This window comes from Vulpes vulpes, chromosome 12 (assembly GCF_048418805.1).
Source record: "Vulpes vulpes isolate BD-2025 chromosome 12, VulVul3, whole genome shotgun sequence".
Lineage (NCBI taxonomy): Eukaryota > Metazoa > Chordata > Mammalia > Carnivora > Canidae > Vulpes > Vulpes vulpes.
The window spans coordinates 109,887,242-109,905,533 of NC_132791.1; the positions used below are offsets into that span (position 1 = coordinate 109,887,242).

Consider the following 18,292-nt stretch of genomic DNA (forward strand, 5'->3'; position numbering starts at 1 on the left):
CCCCACTTGTGTAATGGAGAAGGTCGGTCGTCACAGCTGCATTCCCACACTTGTATTTCCTGTTCTTTCACTTCTGTTGGCATCTCAGCTGGACAGGCTTCCTGACCTAGTGTCATACTCCAGCTCACATTCTTGCAAGATCTGAATCCTTGGTGGTTTTGTCTTTATTGTCCTTCCTATTCAATGAGACTATTGAGCAAGGGAATAATTAAAGATTTTCAAATTTTGTTTTTCAAAGAAACGTATCTAGACATTTAACTTGAGCTTCCTGAAAAGGTCTCTGTGTGTTCTCTGGATGTTTTCCCTGACTGTGACCACCCAGAATTAGAGAGTAGGGACCAGTCTCGCCCAGCCTCAACATCACAGTTCAGTGAACTTCTGTGCTGTTTACCCACCAAGGAAAATCAGACACTCTGGCCTGAACCTGAGCCTCCACCTTCAAAGTCTATTCTGGAAGAAACAATTCTTATGCCCGCTTCAACACACAAGCCAAATCTCAGCCTTTGTGGCAGTTAACCTTTATCAGGACACTCCTGTATCTACCCTCCCATCAGACTTTCCCTCATCCCATGCCAGAAGTGTACTGGCAGGCCCTAGTTGGCTGTTATCTATGGACAGATGACCTTCTTGAGACTGGCTCATGCTGGTTGAACTTTCTGGCATCTATCCTGGCTAAGAGGCCTAGGCTCCTAGGGAAAGCTAAAAATACAAAGTGTTTCATGTTCTTATCTCAGCCCTGTCATACAGCTTTCTATTCTGGTAGCCCTGGCCAGCACCCACCTGGTTGACTCCTAGCCTGGGAAAACAGAGAAAATGGATCTCATATTGTCATGTTTGGGGTGTCAGCCCCCATTCTGCCCAATACACATTCAGAGTGAATTCAAATGAAGTTAAAGTGGAAGTTCTCAGTCTCCTGAGCCTCACAGGTGGGTATTTATGCGAAGATGAGAACAGGGAGAAGTTAAAGCTAGGGGGCAATATAACTTCCAGTCCCTCGCTTCTAGCCTGATTTGTGCAAGTCCCAGCAGCCTATAGAGGGAAGCACATCTACCGTACCTGCAGTTCTGGAAATTGGTCGAGAACGGCTATTTGGGGGTGGCTTCCAGGAACCTTCCATCCTGCACTCATCACTCTGAAATTCTGGGGGCAACAACCGGAGCAAGGGCTGGAAGGCAGTGGGCTAGGGTCATGGAACAGGGCTGCAGGGGATGGCCTCACGGCAGAGCCCTCTCTGCCTTCGAGACTGACATCCTGATGACTCCACCTAGGAAAAGCCTCAGGAAAGGGGTCACACAGAAAGCTTTAGGAGGAGTCCTGGTGAAGAAGTCCATTGTTACTCCTGACCTCCCCACAATAGATCCCCCATCAACTATGTTAGGTGAGTTAAGGTCCTAAGCAGGGCGTGTGTAGGAGGTGAACCACCAAGGAGAAGGCATGACCCAGAGCCCATGAATGACCCCAAATTCCTTTTCCTTGCTTCTGTCACTGGCCTAACATGATCCCTGACCCGACAGCCAAGAGAAGGCTGCTCAGGAGCTCCCTCTGCCTCTGTGTTGTAGTTCAGTCCTGTTTCTTAGGCATAAAGACATGGGGCTCTGTTGCTTCAATGCCAACTCACTTACCCATTTGGGAAAATGGTACATTCAAGGCTGCCCACAGTTTGAAACTCCGAAGGACAGTTAGAGGATGGAAGGAGAGGCCAGTTCAGGAGGCCAGTTGATTTGGGTTGAGCATGGGAGAGAGGGGCAAGGATTTCTGGGGTGAGACCCTGGCATGCAGGGCAGCATTCTGGTGTGGGTACAGCCACTAGAGGGAACATGGTCTGAGTCAGGCCTAGGTGGCCTTGAGGCCAGGGGACCTAATCAGCCAGACCCCATATCTACCCTGCAGGCTTGTGTGTGTGTGTGTGTGTGTGTGTGTGTGTTTAATAAATTTATTTTTTATTGGTGTTCAACTTGCCAACATATAGAATAACACCCAGTGCTCATCCCGTCAAGTGCCCACCTCAGTGCCCATCACCCAGTCACCCCCATCCCCCACCCACCTCCCCTTCCACCATCCCTAGTTTATTTCCCAGAGTTAGGAGTCTTTCACCTTCTGTCTCCCTTTCTGATATTTCCCACTCATTTTTTCTCCTTTCCCCTTTATTCCCTTTCACTATTTTTTATATTCCCCAAATGAATGAGACCATATAATGTTTGTCCTTCTCCAATTGACTTATTTCACTCAGCATAATACCCTCCAGTTCCATCCACGTTGAAGCAAATGGTGGGTATTTGTCGTTTGTAATGACTGAGTAATATTCCATTGTATACATAGACCACAGCTTCTCATCCATTCATCTTTCGATGGACACCGAGGCTCCTTCCACAGTTGGGCTATTGTGGACATTGCTGCTAGAAACATCGGGGTGCAGGTGTCCCTGCATTTCACTGCATCTGTATCTTTGGGGTAAATCCCCAGCAGTGTAATTGCTGGGTTGTAGGGCAGGTCTATTTTTAACTCTTTGAGGAACCTCCACACAGTTTTCCAGAGTGGCTGCACCAGTTCACATCCCCACCAACAGTGCAGGAGGGTTCCCCTTTCTCCACATCCTCTCCAACAGTTGTTGTTTCCTGCCTTGTTAATTTTCCCCATTCTCACGTGCAGTGAGGCAGGTGTGCTGGGGCATGCAGAAGAAATGTGACTGGACATCCTTCACACACTTCCTTTATCCTGCATGAAGTCCTGTAACAAAGCGAGTCTCCCTCCTCTCACTGACTCACCTGGGACCAGATGATCCCACCCTCAGGTGTGCGCCCTGCTGAGCAGGGCCAAGGGAAGTGCTTCTCTGAGGTTGGCAGAAATGGTTGAAGGGGATATTGCTGAACCCAGGGAACTTTCTTTGGGTTGGTTGGGGGAAGGGGCCCGTTTTAATTTTCTTTGTCGCTACATCCCCTGCCCTTTTACTGTCCTCCTGCAGAGGCAAGGTGAGCCCAACATTGGGCTGACTACAAAGGGGCCAAATGTGGCCTCAAGTCCATGGCCTTCTCCTCCATCTGTCCAGTTAGGGCTTGAGTACAGGTGGGGCCTCTGGGCAGGGCAGGAGCAGGACAGCATGTCCTACAACCTCCCACCGAGGAAGGGGCAGCAGGGTGGAAAGGCTTTGAGTAGGAGCCAGGAGAGGAGGGGAGAAGGTGCACATTCTCAGCCCCAACAGGGGGAAGAGCTGGGACCCTGGTTCCAGGAGCTCAGATATGGAGGCATTTCCCTCTCTGTCTGCTGGAGGGAGAGGTGGCCGCAGGGGTCCAAGGTGTGTCTGGGGCTCACACCAAGACCCTCAGGTGAGAGGTGTTGCAAGGCTAAGCTGCTGGCGGGGTCTGGCTGAGTCTGGAAGCTGCAGGGGACCAGCTGCTGCAACTCCTGCCATTTCCGGGGCTCACATCCTAGGAGGGGAAGCCAGGGACGGCGATAGAGGCACCATCTCGACAATAACAAACCACAACCTCATACATACCATGTCAGCTATGACAGTTGTTATGAACATGAACCTGTAGTATCTGTACAGAAGCATTCTTATATGGAAGAATGCCAGAATGTTCCCTTTTCCTCACATTTGGAAGCACAAAGGGAGTTTTATGTACTTCTTAGTAGTTTGGTGTATTTCCACAATTGCTGTTGCTTCTAAGCCGAGTATAATGTTGTTCAAAGTTGCCTGGAAGAGCACAGGAGAAAGACATGTTGCACAAATTTGGGATTCACTGCAGATTTTAATCCCTGGTGGCCCAGATCATGGTGGAGGAGCATCTTGCCAGCCAGGACATGGGGTCTTGTGCTTCGAGCATTAGCTGATTATCCTGGCTCAGCCCTCCGGACTTCATCCATGGATTGGTGTCCGTGTCTCACTTGGTCCAAATGCAAGACTCACAGATGTAGTCCCTGTGGGAATTGCTTCCCAGACAGAGGCTGGGTAAGTTCTTAGATCCCAGCCTGGCTTGCAGGAAACCCTATTTTCAGTGGGAATTAGTTTGTGAATGTTGTCTCTGCCTCGTAGAGAGAGAATCTATTTCTTTCTTTTTTTTTTTTTTAAATGGAGACACCCTTTTTCTTACCTGTTCCTCCTCCTTCTCTCCCCACTCTCATCTCCAGCTCTGGAAATCCTCCTCCAGATTGGAAAGAGAAAGAAACAGCCCAATGAATCAAACAGATATGCTTGTTCCCTAGGGAAAAATACTTCCTAAGTGCCTTTGGGCTTCAACTGGAAGATGAGGTCAATTATTTCTGTCCTATGTGGTTGCTCAGAAAATCCAGAGAAATCAAGTGCATAACATGCCCAAAGAATGTTTGACACCAAGTAGGGTCTTACCACCCATTACCCATCCTTGAATTTCTCTCGTCCTAACAACCATATCTGCTATACCTCTGACAGTCCTTGTTTCCATCTGTGAGGTCCCAGAGGCACAGAGAAGTGAGTAACTTGTCGAAGGTCTCATGGCAGATATGTAGCGCATTTGGGCTTGTATCCCAGATATGCCGAAGAAGATTATTTGGGAATCACACTTGGAGTAGCCTGTGACTGGCTCTAGGAATGAGCCTACTCAGAGAAATGGGCCCCACACTCACTCTTTCCCCAGGACACGGGAATCTGCCATTATTGATGCCTGTCTTCTCTGTGGTGACCACCAGCTGCGAGGTAGGCAAGGAATGTCATCCTGAAAACTTGAAATTAGGGGCTCTCCATATGGGGGCACCATTCCCTCATGCCTCCCAGGTTAACCATACCAGCAATGCATTCATGAATGCATCATGCATTCTAAGATGCAGCAAAGCATCTTTCTAGGTGCTGAGGGGGAAGAAGTGAACACAACACAGGAAAATCTTGCGTTCATGGCACTTTTGTCCTTGAGAGGCAAAAGAGACAAGATACATAAATAAGGAAAAGACTTAGAAAGTCCAACTGGGTTAAGCACGTGGGAGATAACAGGAAAGTGGTGGGGCAAGCATGGAACGGGAAATTTGTACCTATATACAAATATTTCTCATTTACGTATGTGTCCATTCCCAAGGTTCACTGATGACACTTAGTGACACTTGCTATATGACACAGGGAGGCACAACTGTGTGGCACCGTCTGGAGGGAGAGGGAAAGGCAGAGAACCAATGGAAAAACTCATTTCCAGACCACCCTGCTCCTTTCCCCCCTGACACTCCATTTCTAGTGACTAATCCCCATCACCCCCAGTGTAAGTCTCTCCCACTGTAATCATTTCTGGTCTTTGTCTCCCTTGGACAAATGAATGAATAAAATTCAAGGGAAAGAGATCATCTTTACCTTCTCATCCCTCCCCTTCTTGAGCTGTCCCATCCATCTCGCAGAGGGGTGGGACACTGGGCAGTCAGACCACATCTGGAGTATCAGACTCAGATCCTAATGAGCCACCTTGCAGGGGATGTAGTGCCCCTGGAGGTTACACTGAGGCAAGTGTCCAGGATGATTATGGTGCCTGAAAGGGACTGAGCAACTCCCTCACAGATGCTCAATGACCCCAGCTTTGTCAGGTGTGAAAGGCTGTCCTGTGGGTGTGGGGTTATACACGCTGCGTGTAGGCCAACAACTAAAACTACAAGTGAAGTGACGAGATACTAGGGAGAGAGATTTTATACCAACATTAATTAGTACCTTATTCTGGATCTAATAAAATGAGACGGGGTGTTTGGATGGAGCGAGTCCCATGTATGTGGAGGAATGCAGACACAGACAGGATGTACCCTCCCCTCGGAACATTGTAGAGAGGATTCAGGTGGCTTGATCTGAAATTGTGATTCTGTGATCTAATGGGAGGCCTGAGGGCAGGTGATGGGAATAAATAAAGCTGGAACCTCCCACGGGACTCTCAGGAATGGTCCTCAGACTGTTGCAGTTGCTTCTGCTGGGCATATTAACATTGGTCTTCATGGATGAAGGTAAAGCCTGGTGAGGGAGGCAGTGATGGGTAATGAGGAGCTATATGGGGAGGAGGATGAGGTGGTTTCTGAACGTGACTTATTGGGAGACTGAAAATGGCTCAAAGAGTATTTTTCTTTTTCTTTTCACAGAGAAGATCCCTTCACAATCAAAATGTATGGTGCAGTTGGTTTTCAGTTTTTGGATAAATAATGCCACAATGAAAGGGGACGTTCCTGATTATTTTCAAACATTGTTTCTCTACCCTCCCTGACTATATTCCTCTGTCCTCACTCACTGCTCTGTGTCTTTGTTCTTCCCTGAGCATTGAGTGAAGGGGAGGGGGAGCTGGAATCCTTGACATCATAGTTGTTATCTACTCAAGGGAGTAAGGACCCCTGGAAGAATTTGGGAAGGGTGTCAGCTTCCTTCCTGTGAGGTCTGCACCTCACCAGTGTGATTGTTGACAGGTGGGGCAGGCTTCTGAAGCAGAATTACTTTCCCTAGAGTTCTGCTTTAAATCTTTCCTCTGTTTTTCTAGGGATTCGATTTTGCCATGAATGTAACTCCTTTGATGGATTCCAGTGCCGTGTTCCCATGAAACACTGCTGGAAGTTTAATATATTCTCAAAAAACAACAGGAGTTGTACCACAGAGCACTATTACTATTATCATCGAGTTACAGGTAAGTGGGATTAGAGAGAGACACAAGACAGTGGTGCCCACCTTCCCTGGAATCAAGATGTGGAGGGAAACTGGGACCGTGGGAGAGGCTGAGGAAAGTGGAATTCTCCATACACCCACCTGAGGTGGAGTCTGTGTCCCTAGAGGTCTTTGCCTGGTCCTGTCTAGAGAGACCTCAATGAGATGCAGGCACAACTTCGGGATTCATTCCCGTCCACCGAAAACCAATGAGCTTCTGGAGAGACATCATTGCTGAGAAGATGATGTGATTAAGCAAGGTGATCACACTTGCTTTTTTCTCTCTCTTTAGGGAGATACTTTTATCATTATACACGACTGTCTTGTAAAGTTTGTGAAGAGGGAATGGTCCAAGTATTCCATGACTTACTGAAAGAGACGCATTGCTGCACTGATAAACCCTTGTGTAATACCGGACATGATATTGTGGAAAAGTCAGTGCTGTATGGAGAAGATAAATATAACTCTATTCATGATGATATCTCAGAAAATTAAGCTAATTATTAATCAACTTAAGCTTTCTCCCAGTAATCCTTGCCCCTCCCCTACACCAGGGCAATCTCATTGTACATTATCTCAAAACCTAGACCTTCCTCTCCTCTCTATCCTAGTAGATATACCCATGGAAGCTCTGTATTTCCTGTCTCAGTGTTTTCATTAAGAGGAAAATGGGAACACTCATCTCTGCCTTCTGCTTGGATATTTGATACTGCTTGGCAATCTGTAACTATTCTTAGATTCTGATGCTAAACCTAGAGTACAACTTCTGGCAAAGGGAAAAAAATATTTTCTAGTAGAGCTCCTGAGTGGGGAATCAAGAGAAAGCAGACTGGACAGAAATAGGGACAAGGACTCACAAGAGGTTTTAGGAGAAATATTTGGGAGGAGGATAGAAGAGGTCATTGGTGGAAGGCAGAAAGGGCTCGTGTTAAGCAAGGGTTTGAGGAAGTAAATGTGAAGTTGGAAAACTCTAACTCCTGAAGAAAGAAAAGTCAACGAACTAGACAAGAGGGTCTTTGTGCCTGCCATCATTTTGGGGGAAACTGTACCAACCACAGCTACTCCTGATCACATAGCCCTGAGCTACTGTGTCTCTCATGATCTTATTTTGCTTTCATGGCAAAAGCCAAGTACATCAGGATAAGCACTCGGCCTAGTTGTTGGCCAACAACTCTGTCTTCTGGCATATGAAGAATACTCTACCGTCCAGTTCTGAAAAATATTAAATATTACCTTGCATTCAATAAACTCATTGATAAAAAGTTGAGTGTTTTTCATCCATTGGTACAACCCTACAATGGATTATGTCAAGGAGAGATAAGAATTTCAAACTCCACTGTAGCATTCTAACAAAAATAGTAAGCTATGAAATGACAAAAATGAATCCTTAAGTTACTGTTCACTCACTTTAGGTTAAACTTTTCTTTTACTGTGTTTGCCTTCTTATGTGTTAGAATATACAGAAATTATTATACTTAGTTTTTAGCTGTATAATTATATATACATATTTAATATTACCCCAGGTTTAATAGTATCCCTCCTGATCCGGGCTTATAATAGATTATTGCTTTCTATCACATTGTATTTGCATAGATATAAAACACAAATGAATTTTGAAATATTTGCAATATATGTTTGCTTGGGTTTGCCCCAAATTGTGTCATGCTAGCAAGGGCATTACACTTTAGCATCTTGAGAAGTAGAAAATATGAAAATATGGTAGATATTACTTAGTTTATATGGATAGAATGGAGATGTTGGCAGTAGGTTCCAACAATGAAGTGATTCATGGGGGAATTACTGTGATGTATGGTTAGTACCTAGAATGGTCCCAAACAAGTCAAAATTGGAAACTTCAGATTAGGGAAGAGAAATAATATAGATGGTGAAGAAGGTAACCAGTAGCAGGAAGAGTAGCAAATAGACACTGAGTGATACAAACTACTGAATATTTCAAAATACACCCGTAAGTATTCAACACCTATGTATGGATTGCTTGATTTATGCTGAGAGGTGCTGCTAACAGTGACAGAGAACAACGGAAGACACAAACATTATTTGTACTTTTTCAGCACTTTGGGTGCATATTTGTTTATAGTTCTATCACAGATTGATGAGGGCAGGAAAACCTGCCCACTGGCTCTCAGGCAGAGGAAAGAGCTTCAGGAAGCACATTGTAAGCCACAAATGGGAAAAGGCTGTGAGTCTGGAGGCTAAAGGTGCCTGCCTTAAACTTCTTGGGTTAATTTTATTTTATTATTTTTTAAAGATTTTATTTATTTATTCATGAGAGACACAGAGAGAGGTAGAGACACAGGCACTGGGAGAAGCAGGCTCCCTCTGGGGAGCCCGATGTGGGACTCGATCCCAGTACCCCGAGATTACGACCTGACCCAAAGGCAGATGCTCAACCACGAGCCACCCAGGTGCTCCTCTTGGGTTGATTTTAAATCTTTGCTTAGGACCATCAAGGTAGGACTGTGGTCTTTAGTTGGGACAAGTTAGAGACAGCAACATGGTTTAGGAACCTCCACAAGTCCTCTTTTCAATGAGGCAGAAGAACTAGGATCCTGCAAAAGCAGGGTCTGCTAGGGCTGGCTAAGCCCTCAAAGATCTCAGAAACGTGGAAATATGCCACTAAAATTCCTTCCACAAACATAGAGTTCCATTCTAAGGAAGAAAGGAACAGTCTGTAAAAATGAAATTGAGCAGGAATAATGACTAACGTTGTAAGAGAATGTTCGAATCCTGGTGGGAGAGGGCATGACAGGTAGCAAGTCTTGGAAATCACTATAGAGGTTGAAATAGAGAGATGAAAAATCTTAACTATTTCCCTGTCAATGCCTTCAAGAGATGAAGCTAGGAAAGCTCCCCTAGCCCACCTCCAGCCACACAACATAAAAATCTCCTGGAAAAATACAGTTAATTTAAACATGTATGACATAAAAGATCTGCAAATAAACCCCAAAGCATAATGTTATGAGATGAGTGCTGGACACCATACTTACAGAAACAAACGATACCAGAAAAATACGGATTCAAAACGAATAAAAACTCAATCTGATGTTTCAAAGTAAACTAACAGAAATGAGGGAAACAACAGAAACTATGAAAAAGCAGCATAGAAAAAAACTTTTTAAAGATTTATTTATTTATGAGAGAGAGAGAGAGAGAGAGAGAGAGAATCTCCAATAGACTCCTTGCTTGAGATCATGACCTGAGCTGAAATCAAGAGTCCAACACTTTACTGACTGAGCCAATCAGGCGCCCCAGTAAAAAAAAAAAAAAAAAAAAAAAAAAGCACTTTTTAAATGTTCAGCTTCCAGGATGCCTGGGTGGCTCAGCGGTTGAGCGTCTGCCTTTGGCTCAGGGCGTGATCCCAGAGTCCCAGGATGGAGTCCCACATTGGGCTCCCTGCATGGAGCCTGCTTCTCCCTTTGCCTGCGTTTCTGCCTCTCTCTCTGTGTCTCTCATGAATAAATAAATAAAATCTTTAAAATAAAATAAATGTTCAGCTTCCTTCTCTCTAAGAATTCAGTCTAAAAGCCATTTGGGCTGAGCAAGGTAAGTTTCCATGAAGGGGTTTACTGGGTATAGATAGACTCAAAAGAGGATACTGGCAGCTCAGGTGGGCGAGGACAACATCCATGTACTTTGGTGCAGATTGTCAGAGTCTGCTATGGTGAAGAGGGTGTCACTGAAGAGTGATAGGGTGGTAGATGTGGGGAAACATAGGTAGTTGGTGACTGAGTGAAATGAGTAGGGTGTCACTCGGTCCAGCGTTGGTCATTAGAGTCCAAGCTGTGTGAGGAGAGCAACTTATGTAATGGACGGCAGTGGCAGGCTGGTAAAGAGCATTTAGATTTAAGTGGGGTGCATAGTGACTCCAAAAAAAGGATTTGGTACCTGAAAGTTGCAAGGAGGGCATCTGCATGTGGAGATAACACTGGTAGTAGCCTGTGGTGGAATGCTGGAGCCCAAGGGGGTCAGGTGGTAACAACGGGAGTTCAGTTTTGTAGAGAGGGAAATAACAACATAAGAAATGTATTGAGGATACTAGGAGCCCAGTGTCTCAGTATTATAGAAAGGATTTATAAATATGGAAAAAGAAAAAAGCTAGAATAAATTCTAGATGGGAAGTGTGCATGTGGGGGGTATGTGTGCACGCATGCACACACTTACATGTGTATATACACACGTGTGTTCTTCAGTGTTGACCAGAGAGAAGACCTAAGAGTAGTGACACTCCAGTAACAATGTGCATACCTGGTATGCAGATTTTTTTTATGATTTTATTTATTTATTCATGAGAGACACACAGAGAGAGGCAAAGGCACAAGCAGAGGGAGAAGCAAGCTCCATGCAGGGAGCCTGATGTGGGACTCCATCCAGGGTCTCCAGGATCACGCCCTGGGCTGAAGGCGTTGCTAAACTGCTGAGCCACCCGGGCTGCCCCAGATTTTGGTTTCTAAATAACTTTCCCACTGAGAAGAAGCAGGGTTTCCTAGAACGAAAATGCAAAATGAGCCTGGAACATTTGACTGTGGCAGATATAAGGAAATGTTCAAAGAATGACAAAGGATATTGAAAGGACACAGGTTCAAGCTTATGCACAATAGTAACAAATTATAATCAGTCAAACAAAATAGGAAAATGTGTTTATATTTAACTAATGAAATAAATAGGCCTCATCCTACCAGTTTGTTAGAAATCAGTCTCAATCTGGGTGAGCATGCTCATTCCCACTCCTATTTTTCCCAGGAAGCTAGAACTATACAGAGTGGAAAGCCTGAGCATGTGTGAGGTAGCCTGAGCTCTGTACAGAGGTTACTGGTGAGATGTCCAGTGGGCAGACTCACATGGCTTGCTCAGATCCCACCAATTTCAGCTTTTTCCATGCCATGCTAGACATACAGGAATATCTGTGTGGCTGCCTCTGGCCCCATCTCCTTGGAAGTATCCTGCAGCTCTTCTGCATCTAGCGGTCCATGCCTTCCTGTGAGGTTGCCAGGGAATCAGGGTGCAAGTTACTATCTCGAGACCCCATAGATTCCCTCTCCTTTTCTTCTCTGACTCCCAACCCCCAAAAGAGAGTCTCATTCCTGAAAGGCAGAAAAGTTTTCTCTCTTCAGGATTTCTAATGTAAATTCCTTTCTATGTTCTACCCTTCTCCTCACTCTGGGAATAGCATTCACGAACAGAATTCAAGAAGACCCCAGTAGCTAGGGTGTTTTTTGACTTTGCTACTTCCCTGCCTGAGGCCAAAGTTTTGTGCTATGATGGGAGTGTGATAAGAAGGATAATACTGAGAGAGAGAAACATTTAAAAAGAAGGAAAAGAGGGAGGGAGGGAGGGAGAGAGGGAGGGAAAGAAAGAAAGAAAGAAAGAAACAAAGACAGAAAGAAAATATCCTGCCACAGAAAGAAGTGGAAAGTCCAGGAAAAGAAGTGACCTATTCTTGTCTTCATCTTTTTTTTTTTTTTTTTTTTTTGAGAGAGAGGAAACACATGAGGGAGTGCAGGTCAGGGGACGAGAGAGAGAGAGAAAGAGAGAGAGAGAGAGAATCTTAAGCAGACTCCATGCCCAGCACGGAGCCCAAGGCAGGCCTCAATCTCACAACCCTGAGATCCTGACCTGAGCCAGAATCAAGACTTGGACACCCAACACCAACTGAACCACCCTAGAACCTCTTGTCTTCTTTATCTGAAGCAACTTAGCTATGCGGTGAAAACATTAGTTTTGTAATAATCTTCAGGAGACATTGGTCTTACTCTCAAAGAATTGGTTGCCCCCACCGCCACCTGCTCCCCACCACCACCACCAGGAACCAAGATGGAAAATTTAGAAAAGGAGATGGCTTTTTCTTACACACGCAGAAGGAAGAACCATGTGTTTGCGATTTTTAGGAAATCACTGGGAAGAGGCTGAGGCAACAGTGTCATCCGGAGATGAGAGCCCCCAAAAGACGAGCAGTCTTTATAAGGATTCATTGCATAAGTCATAGCCTCTGCAGCATCTGAACTTCACCAAGTAGATACTCCATTTTATTTTGTCCACATTCGCGCACTTTTCCAGACAGCCCATGAATGTTAACCACGGAGTCCCATCTTCTGCAGAAGGAAGAAGAAGGAAGAAGGAAGGAGAAACAGGTTAGCAAAGAGGCTTGTGCAAAGAAACTTCTTTCCAGCCCATACCAGCAGACAAGAACAACCTCGTGCGTCGTTCAAGTCTGTTATTCCAGTGTGAAGAACTGCAAATGCTGCAAGGTGAGGGTTTCCCAGAAGAAGAGCAGTGGTGGAATGGTTCGAAAAACTTCTTTAGGGTGAAGAGGTGATGAGAGCAGCAATGGAGGGATTTCCAAAGCTGGCTGTCTCAGTGGAGAATCTTCACACTGATTTAAATGAGGGCTATATATACCAAGGGTTCACTTGGCACAAATGGTAGGAAAATAGCGAGGGCCATTTACCCAGTGTCTATGGCTGGCACTGGCCCCTCTATCTCCACAGTTTAAAACCAGCCCCAGGGAAAGCCAGGCAGGGACAGACAAGGAGCTGCCCTCCCCACTCCAACAGGCACCTGTTCTCCACTGGCCATATTGTGCTCCCCTCTCTCCTCTCCATCCAGTCTCCCTGCTTTCCACAGGCTTCTCAAAATACTAGCTCCATAGCTCCAGATCCCCACCCCTTGGTGACCACGTCTATTTCTCATTATGGCCTATGTCAGGGGTCAAGAGATCAGTCATCCCAGGGCTCCCTGGGGCAAAAGAAGGTCCCTGCTTTTTCCTGTAGCTCATATGTCCTAGGCAGCTTCCCCCACCCCCATCCCACAACTTACTCTTGAAAATCCTCCCGGTCATGCAAACCTCATTTTCTGTCGCGATGCAAAATCCTCTCCCTCTGGAACACTTCTCTCCTGGAAACTGGAGGTGGCACATCCTACACTGGATGATTTCTGTCATTGGGGCCAGGAAATCAGGAAGAGAAGTGAGATCTCACACTGCCAGGAGAAAACCTGTCCCCCTTTTCAGCTCTGAGGTTGGCTTGGCTTTACCAGAGACCCATTAAGTGTGGGCATCTGCCTCTATTAAGAAAGGCTAAGCCACGAGAGGGACTGGAGTTTATGGTCTCCGGAGTTCAGGTTGGAAAAATGGGAGGGGAAAGAAATGTGGAGGGACAGGGATAGAACTAAATCAAGACTGAGATAATCAGGTCTTCCTCATACTCACTGGGATAATATTCTTCATTGATGAATAGTTCATGGACTGCACTGGCAAAGAGAAACAAAACCAGTCTGCAATTTTGTCTGAAATTCAGCCCTGCAGAGCCCCCTGTGATGCTTGTAATGCACAGGGTCCAGCCTATGCTCTTCACTTGTTGCCACTCTAGGCTCCTTCTGTCCTTCCAAAGCCTCAGCATCTGTCTCCTGGCATCTGTGCACCCCCGCTTCCTTTCATTTCCCTTCGCCTCCGTGGGGCCTCTCTAATACCCTCCCCATCCCTAGAGGGTATAGTACAGACCAGGGGAGAAATAGAAACGCACCGTCCCCTCTTCATTCCCTTCTTTGTAATGACCTATGTGACTTTCTTATCTACCTGCTCCTGGAAACTGACAATGGGGAAAAGCATCTGAAATTCATGAAGTTGCCACCTTGTAGGTTTGGCCAACTAGGGCTGGTAAAGTTGATCTTCCACTCTCTCCTTTTCCTTTTGTTTGCCCTTTTTTACACTCACCCTCAGTCTTGTCAACTGCTGTTCATGTTATTTTGTCAAACTTCAAATCAGCTCCCACCCCAGCCCATCCTACTGTAAGAGGTTGCTGAGTGGTGAAATTCAAGGTCCATCTCTGGGTTCCTTTCAATACCCAAAGCCCACTTTGCCCAGCTCATCTCCTCCCTTCTCCCGTCTTCCTGCTCCCACACCATGATCTAGTTCTACTCACTCCAGCGTTTGCTGTTATCCAGGGACCCAGACAGTACTGTTGAGGAAAAAGATACATGCTCTGCAGACCTCATTTCACAAACCCCGCCTCACAGCTTCTATGAAAATCTTCTCATTCCCTTTTAATGAACCCATTTCCTCCTTATAAGAGGGAGACTTGAGCTTCTGGTGAAGGTGCCAGGGATGTGATGCATGCAGTGAGTGAAAGGCAAGGTATTACAATGATCATGTGGCTCGCATAAGGGGACCTCTGTCATGGGAGTTCTGACCCATTCCCATATCCTGGATACACCTCATCAACTGTCAACCCTAGGGACTCACTTCTAATGCAGCCAAGCAGGATGGGGAGTCCCAAAAGCAGGAGCTTGTCCATTTTGAAAAGAGAAAGGAGCAGGTTAGGGCGGGAAGCTGCCAGATGCCTATTTATACCTCTGCCAGGCTGGGCTTCCCCAGGAAGAGCTAGGGGTGGGTACACTGCAGAAGTGCTTGAAAAGTATACTCTGCCCCTAGGGAAACCAGTGACTCTGTAGTTTCTCTTTTCTAGAGAACTGGTGAGAAGAGGCACTAGCTAGGTAAGCCCTGGTCCTGATTTATTCAGGGTGGTTGATGCCATGTTCTATGGCTTTTTTTTTCATGACACCACACTGTGGGAGAGTACAAAGATAAGTCCGACAGCTAGGTGGGTAGGATTCAAAGTCATCTATGCCAAGGTGCTCATTAAAGCTGAGAGAGTATATGAGCACGAATAATTGCAATGCAGGAAGGACACGGAGCATAGACCCTTAAAAAGGCATACCTACAGGGAGTAAAGGAGAGAGGTGGAGGTTAGACTCACTGACAGGATTCTCAGGAGGGACCAGTGTGACATTGTCAATCATCCTGGAACAAGGCAAACCCTCGATGTGAGAGCTGAGGAGGAAGCTGCTTCCCATTCCTAAAGTTTCCCAGAGGTTGAGGCAGATTTTGTTAGGAGGTCTGAGATTACTCCTGGAGCAAGGTAAGCTGTCCTTCCCACCTGGTGTCAGGCCAGGTATCAGGGGAGGGGGTGACCTCAACTCAGAGAAGAACTAGATATTCAGCCAGAGAGGTGACTGGAGGTCCAAGTCCCACGGAGGGGGTTGAGCTGGTGGATCTTAAGAACAGCCACAACTAGTATCTCCTTCTAGGTTTCTTTCTGGTAGTTTCCTTTGGTTATTCCTATACCTTTAATGGGTAGGAATGGAAGTTGAAACCTCGTCTCTGCTGTTACTGCAAGGACCTGAGGGAAAGGTCTGCACCCCGTGCTTAGGGCAAAGCCATGTGGGGAGAGAAACAGCAACTGGAAGGAAGCAGATTGCAATGGGGCATAATTTAGGGCTTCAGCAGCAAAGTGGGGTCTTGGTCTAAGCCAGATGTTGGCTGAAGACGTTAAGGGGTGAGAGTGATGTGTGGGGGAGATTTTCTCCATGATATATTGGAGGTGATTATTTCACAGCAAAAGAGAAAACTGGTATCTCCACAGGGAGGAAGGAGGAAGAGAAGTATAACTAGTTAACAGCTTACCCAGGGCACTCAGGAGCCTGGTGAAGCTTTGAAATAATACCATTAAGTACTTATGTGTTACACACACACACATACACACACACACACACACGTCACTGATTTTTGTTTTCTGCATATTTACGAACAGATCTTTCCCTTTCCCTCCTCTCATTGCCATGGAATTTAGCATCCTCTCTTCCATCTTTACATCCCTTTCTCTGACTTTTTGAGATTCCCCCTTCTTTATCTCCTAGAAATTCCTTATTTCATCACTTGGCTAATGGCAGCCCACAAGAAGGGAGGAGATGCCCACTACCTCCGCCTCATCAGAAACTGTCTCTTCCCCTGATGACACTTCTGTGCTATGATTATATCACTTCTCCTCAAGCAGAATCTTCCTCTCCCAGCCTTGGGGATCCACCTGGATTCCTAGCTTATAGTTCAACCCTATTTTATTAACTGACTTTTCTCTCAAAGTTTCCTCAAATTCCTGCTGCCAGCCTTAGCATTCTATAATACCTGATTTTCCTCCTTGGCCCCCTCTTTCCTTTTCCCAGTACCCCTTAACTCTCTTCTTACCCTCCTTTGGCACCCCACATAATTCATTTTATATCATATATTTCAGATCTATGACTTGACAGTATTCAAGAATGAATCCCTTTTGCCTATTGCTCTGAAGTTCATGTAAGTCTGTCACAATCCCTTTGCTCATGATGCTCTCTCTTCTCACCACTGCAGAGTTCTGGGAGAACACTTGTTAGTCCAGAAAAGTAGCCCAACTCTTCATCTCTGAGAGTGACTAGGTAGGTGCCCAGTTGTGTCTTTATGTGTATGATTGGAAGATGTTTGGATAATGTGTTGGCATTTTCAGTTTGCATCTCCAATGTTGTCACATAAAACACTAAAAACAAAATGATGTTTTTTGAATGGAAATTCACCTTCCAATTCCAAGTTATCATTATTTTTATTTATTTGTTTAAGATTTATTTAGAGAAAAAAAAGATTTAGAGAGAAAGAGAGAGCACACGCACAAATGCATGCATGAGCAGGCGGAGGGGCAGAGGGAGAGGGAGAGAAAGAGAATCCTCAAGCAGACTCCCAGCTGAGCATGGAGACTGATGTAGGGCTTGATCCCAGGACCCTGAGATCATGACCTGGGCCAAAATCAAGAATAGGATGCTTAACCAACTGAGCCACACAGGTGCCCCAAGTTATCATTATTTTTAAAATAAATAGATCTACTCTGCACAGGAAATACAGCAAAATGGCCAGAAAATCATTGGTAATTAAGAGATTTTCACATAATGACCTTTTTAAATAGGCTCATGGGGCTGGAGGTGAATATTACCAGGATCTGAGGAATGAGACCTCAGCTTAAGCAGATCCCACATATGAAGAGGCTTCACGAAATGAAGAACTCCAGTGCAGCACCAATGGTCTTAGGCTCCTGGGCTTTTCCCAGTACCCACAGGACTTGTTCCGGTGATCTAGCAGGGACAGAACAGTTTCTTCTAAATCAGGGTTTAAGAAAATGGTCTGTCTCTTTTCCTTCAGGCCAGCAACCAGCATAGCCTTGGGTAACTGAGACTAGATGAAATCAGAGAAGTTCTACCTTCTGAAGGGATGTGAAGGCATGACTTCACAGACAGTATGAGAAGGTCTGAGAAAGAACATAAAAGGAGTGTATCTGGGGAGTTTTTATGTGTGTATTCTTTTCTATCATAAGACTCATGATCCCCAGTGATTTCCTGGGACTCTGAGAATTGTTTGAAACCTCCACAGTTCCCTGGATAGTTCCCTCCTTTGATGCCAAGGGCCAGAGAAGAGAGCATGGACATTCACATGACTAAGGAGGTAAGTTTAGGATTCAAGGGTGTCAAAGTAACCAATCATCTACCCATTGTTCCTACTATGGCTTACCACTCAAAAAAAAAAAAAATCTCCTGTACTTTCAATATGCTGTGTCAATAAACCTAGCTCTCACCTGGAAAACTCATTCGAAGAGTCACCTCGGCAAAGGAGAAATTAGGGAATCCTCTTCTGCTTTCCATGGGAAATTCACCAACGCACAAAGGCCATGCTCAGAGGCCTCTCTGCAAACTGCAGAAACTCCCATGGTGGCACATAGCTCTCTCTATTGCTCAGTTTACAACATACTATTTAAATGAATCCCTCCAGATTACAAAAATAATCTCTCTCACTTCAGAGAG

General features: G+C 45.5%; 2 protein-coding genes across 2 annotated transcripts; one reads left to right on the forward strand and one right to left on the reverse strand.

The window, feature by feature from the left end:
- Positions 1-5,879: 5,879 nt before the first annotated feature.
- LOC140594846 (prostate and testis expressed protein 13-like) lies at positions 5,880-7,120 on the forward strand. Its single transcript, XM_072731944.1, has 3 exons — positions 5,880-5,943; positions 6,465-6,608; positions 6,918-7,120. Exons 1-3 carry the CDS (start codon positions 5,880-5,882, stop codon positions 7,118-7,120), a joined length of 411 nt encoding a protein of 136 aa, XP_072588045.1.
- Positions 7,121-12,601: 5,481 nt separating this feature from the next.
- Positions 12,602-13,583, reverse strand: PATE1 (prostate and testis expressed 1). Its single transcript, XM_025998784.2, has 2 exons — positions 13,460-13,583; positions 12,602-12,735 (listed from the first exon to the last, which is right to left on the reverse strand). The coding sequence occupies exons 1-2, from the start codon at positions 13,581-13,583 to the stop codon at positions 12,602-12,604; spliced, it is 258 nt and encodes an 85-aa protein (XP_025854569.1).
- Between the last annotated feature and the right edge of the window lie 4,709 nt (positions 13,584-18,292).

Bases quoted from the DNA above. Each gene is read 5' to 3' on its own strand.
- LOC140594846 (XM_072731944.1), top strand. From the start codon at position 5,880: ATGGTCCTCAGACTGTTGCAGTTGCTTCTGCTGGGCATATTAACATTG. The intron at 5,944-6,464 runs GTAAAGCCTGGT...CTGTTTTTCTAG, and splicing joins ATTGGTCTTCATGGATGAAG to GGATTCGATTTTGCCATGAA. The intron at 6,609-6,917 runs GTAAGTGGGATT...CTCTCTCTTTAG, and splicing joins CTATTATCATCGAGTTACAG to GGAGATACTTTTATCATTAT.
- PATE1 (XM_025998784.2), bottom strand. From the start codon at position 13,583: ATGACAGAAATCATCCAGTGTAGGATGTGCCACCTCCAGTTTCCAGGA. The intron at 12,736-13,459 runs GTAAGTTGTGGG...TTCCTTCTGCAG, and splicing joins GACCGGGAGGATTTTCAAGA to AAGATGGGACTCCGTGGTTA.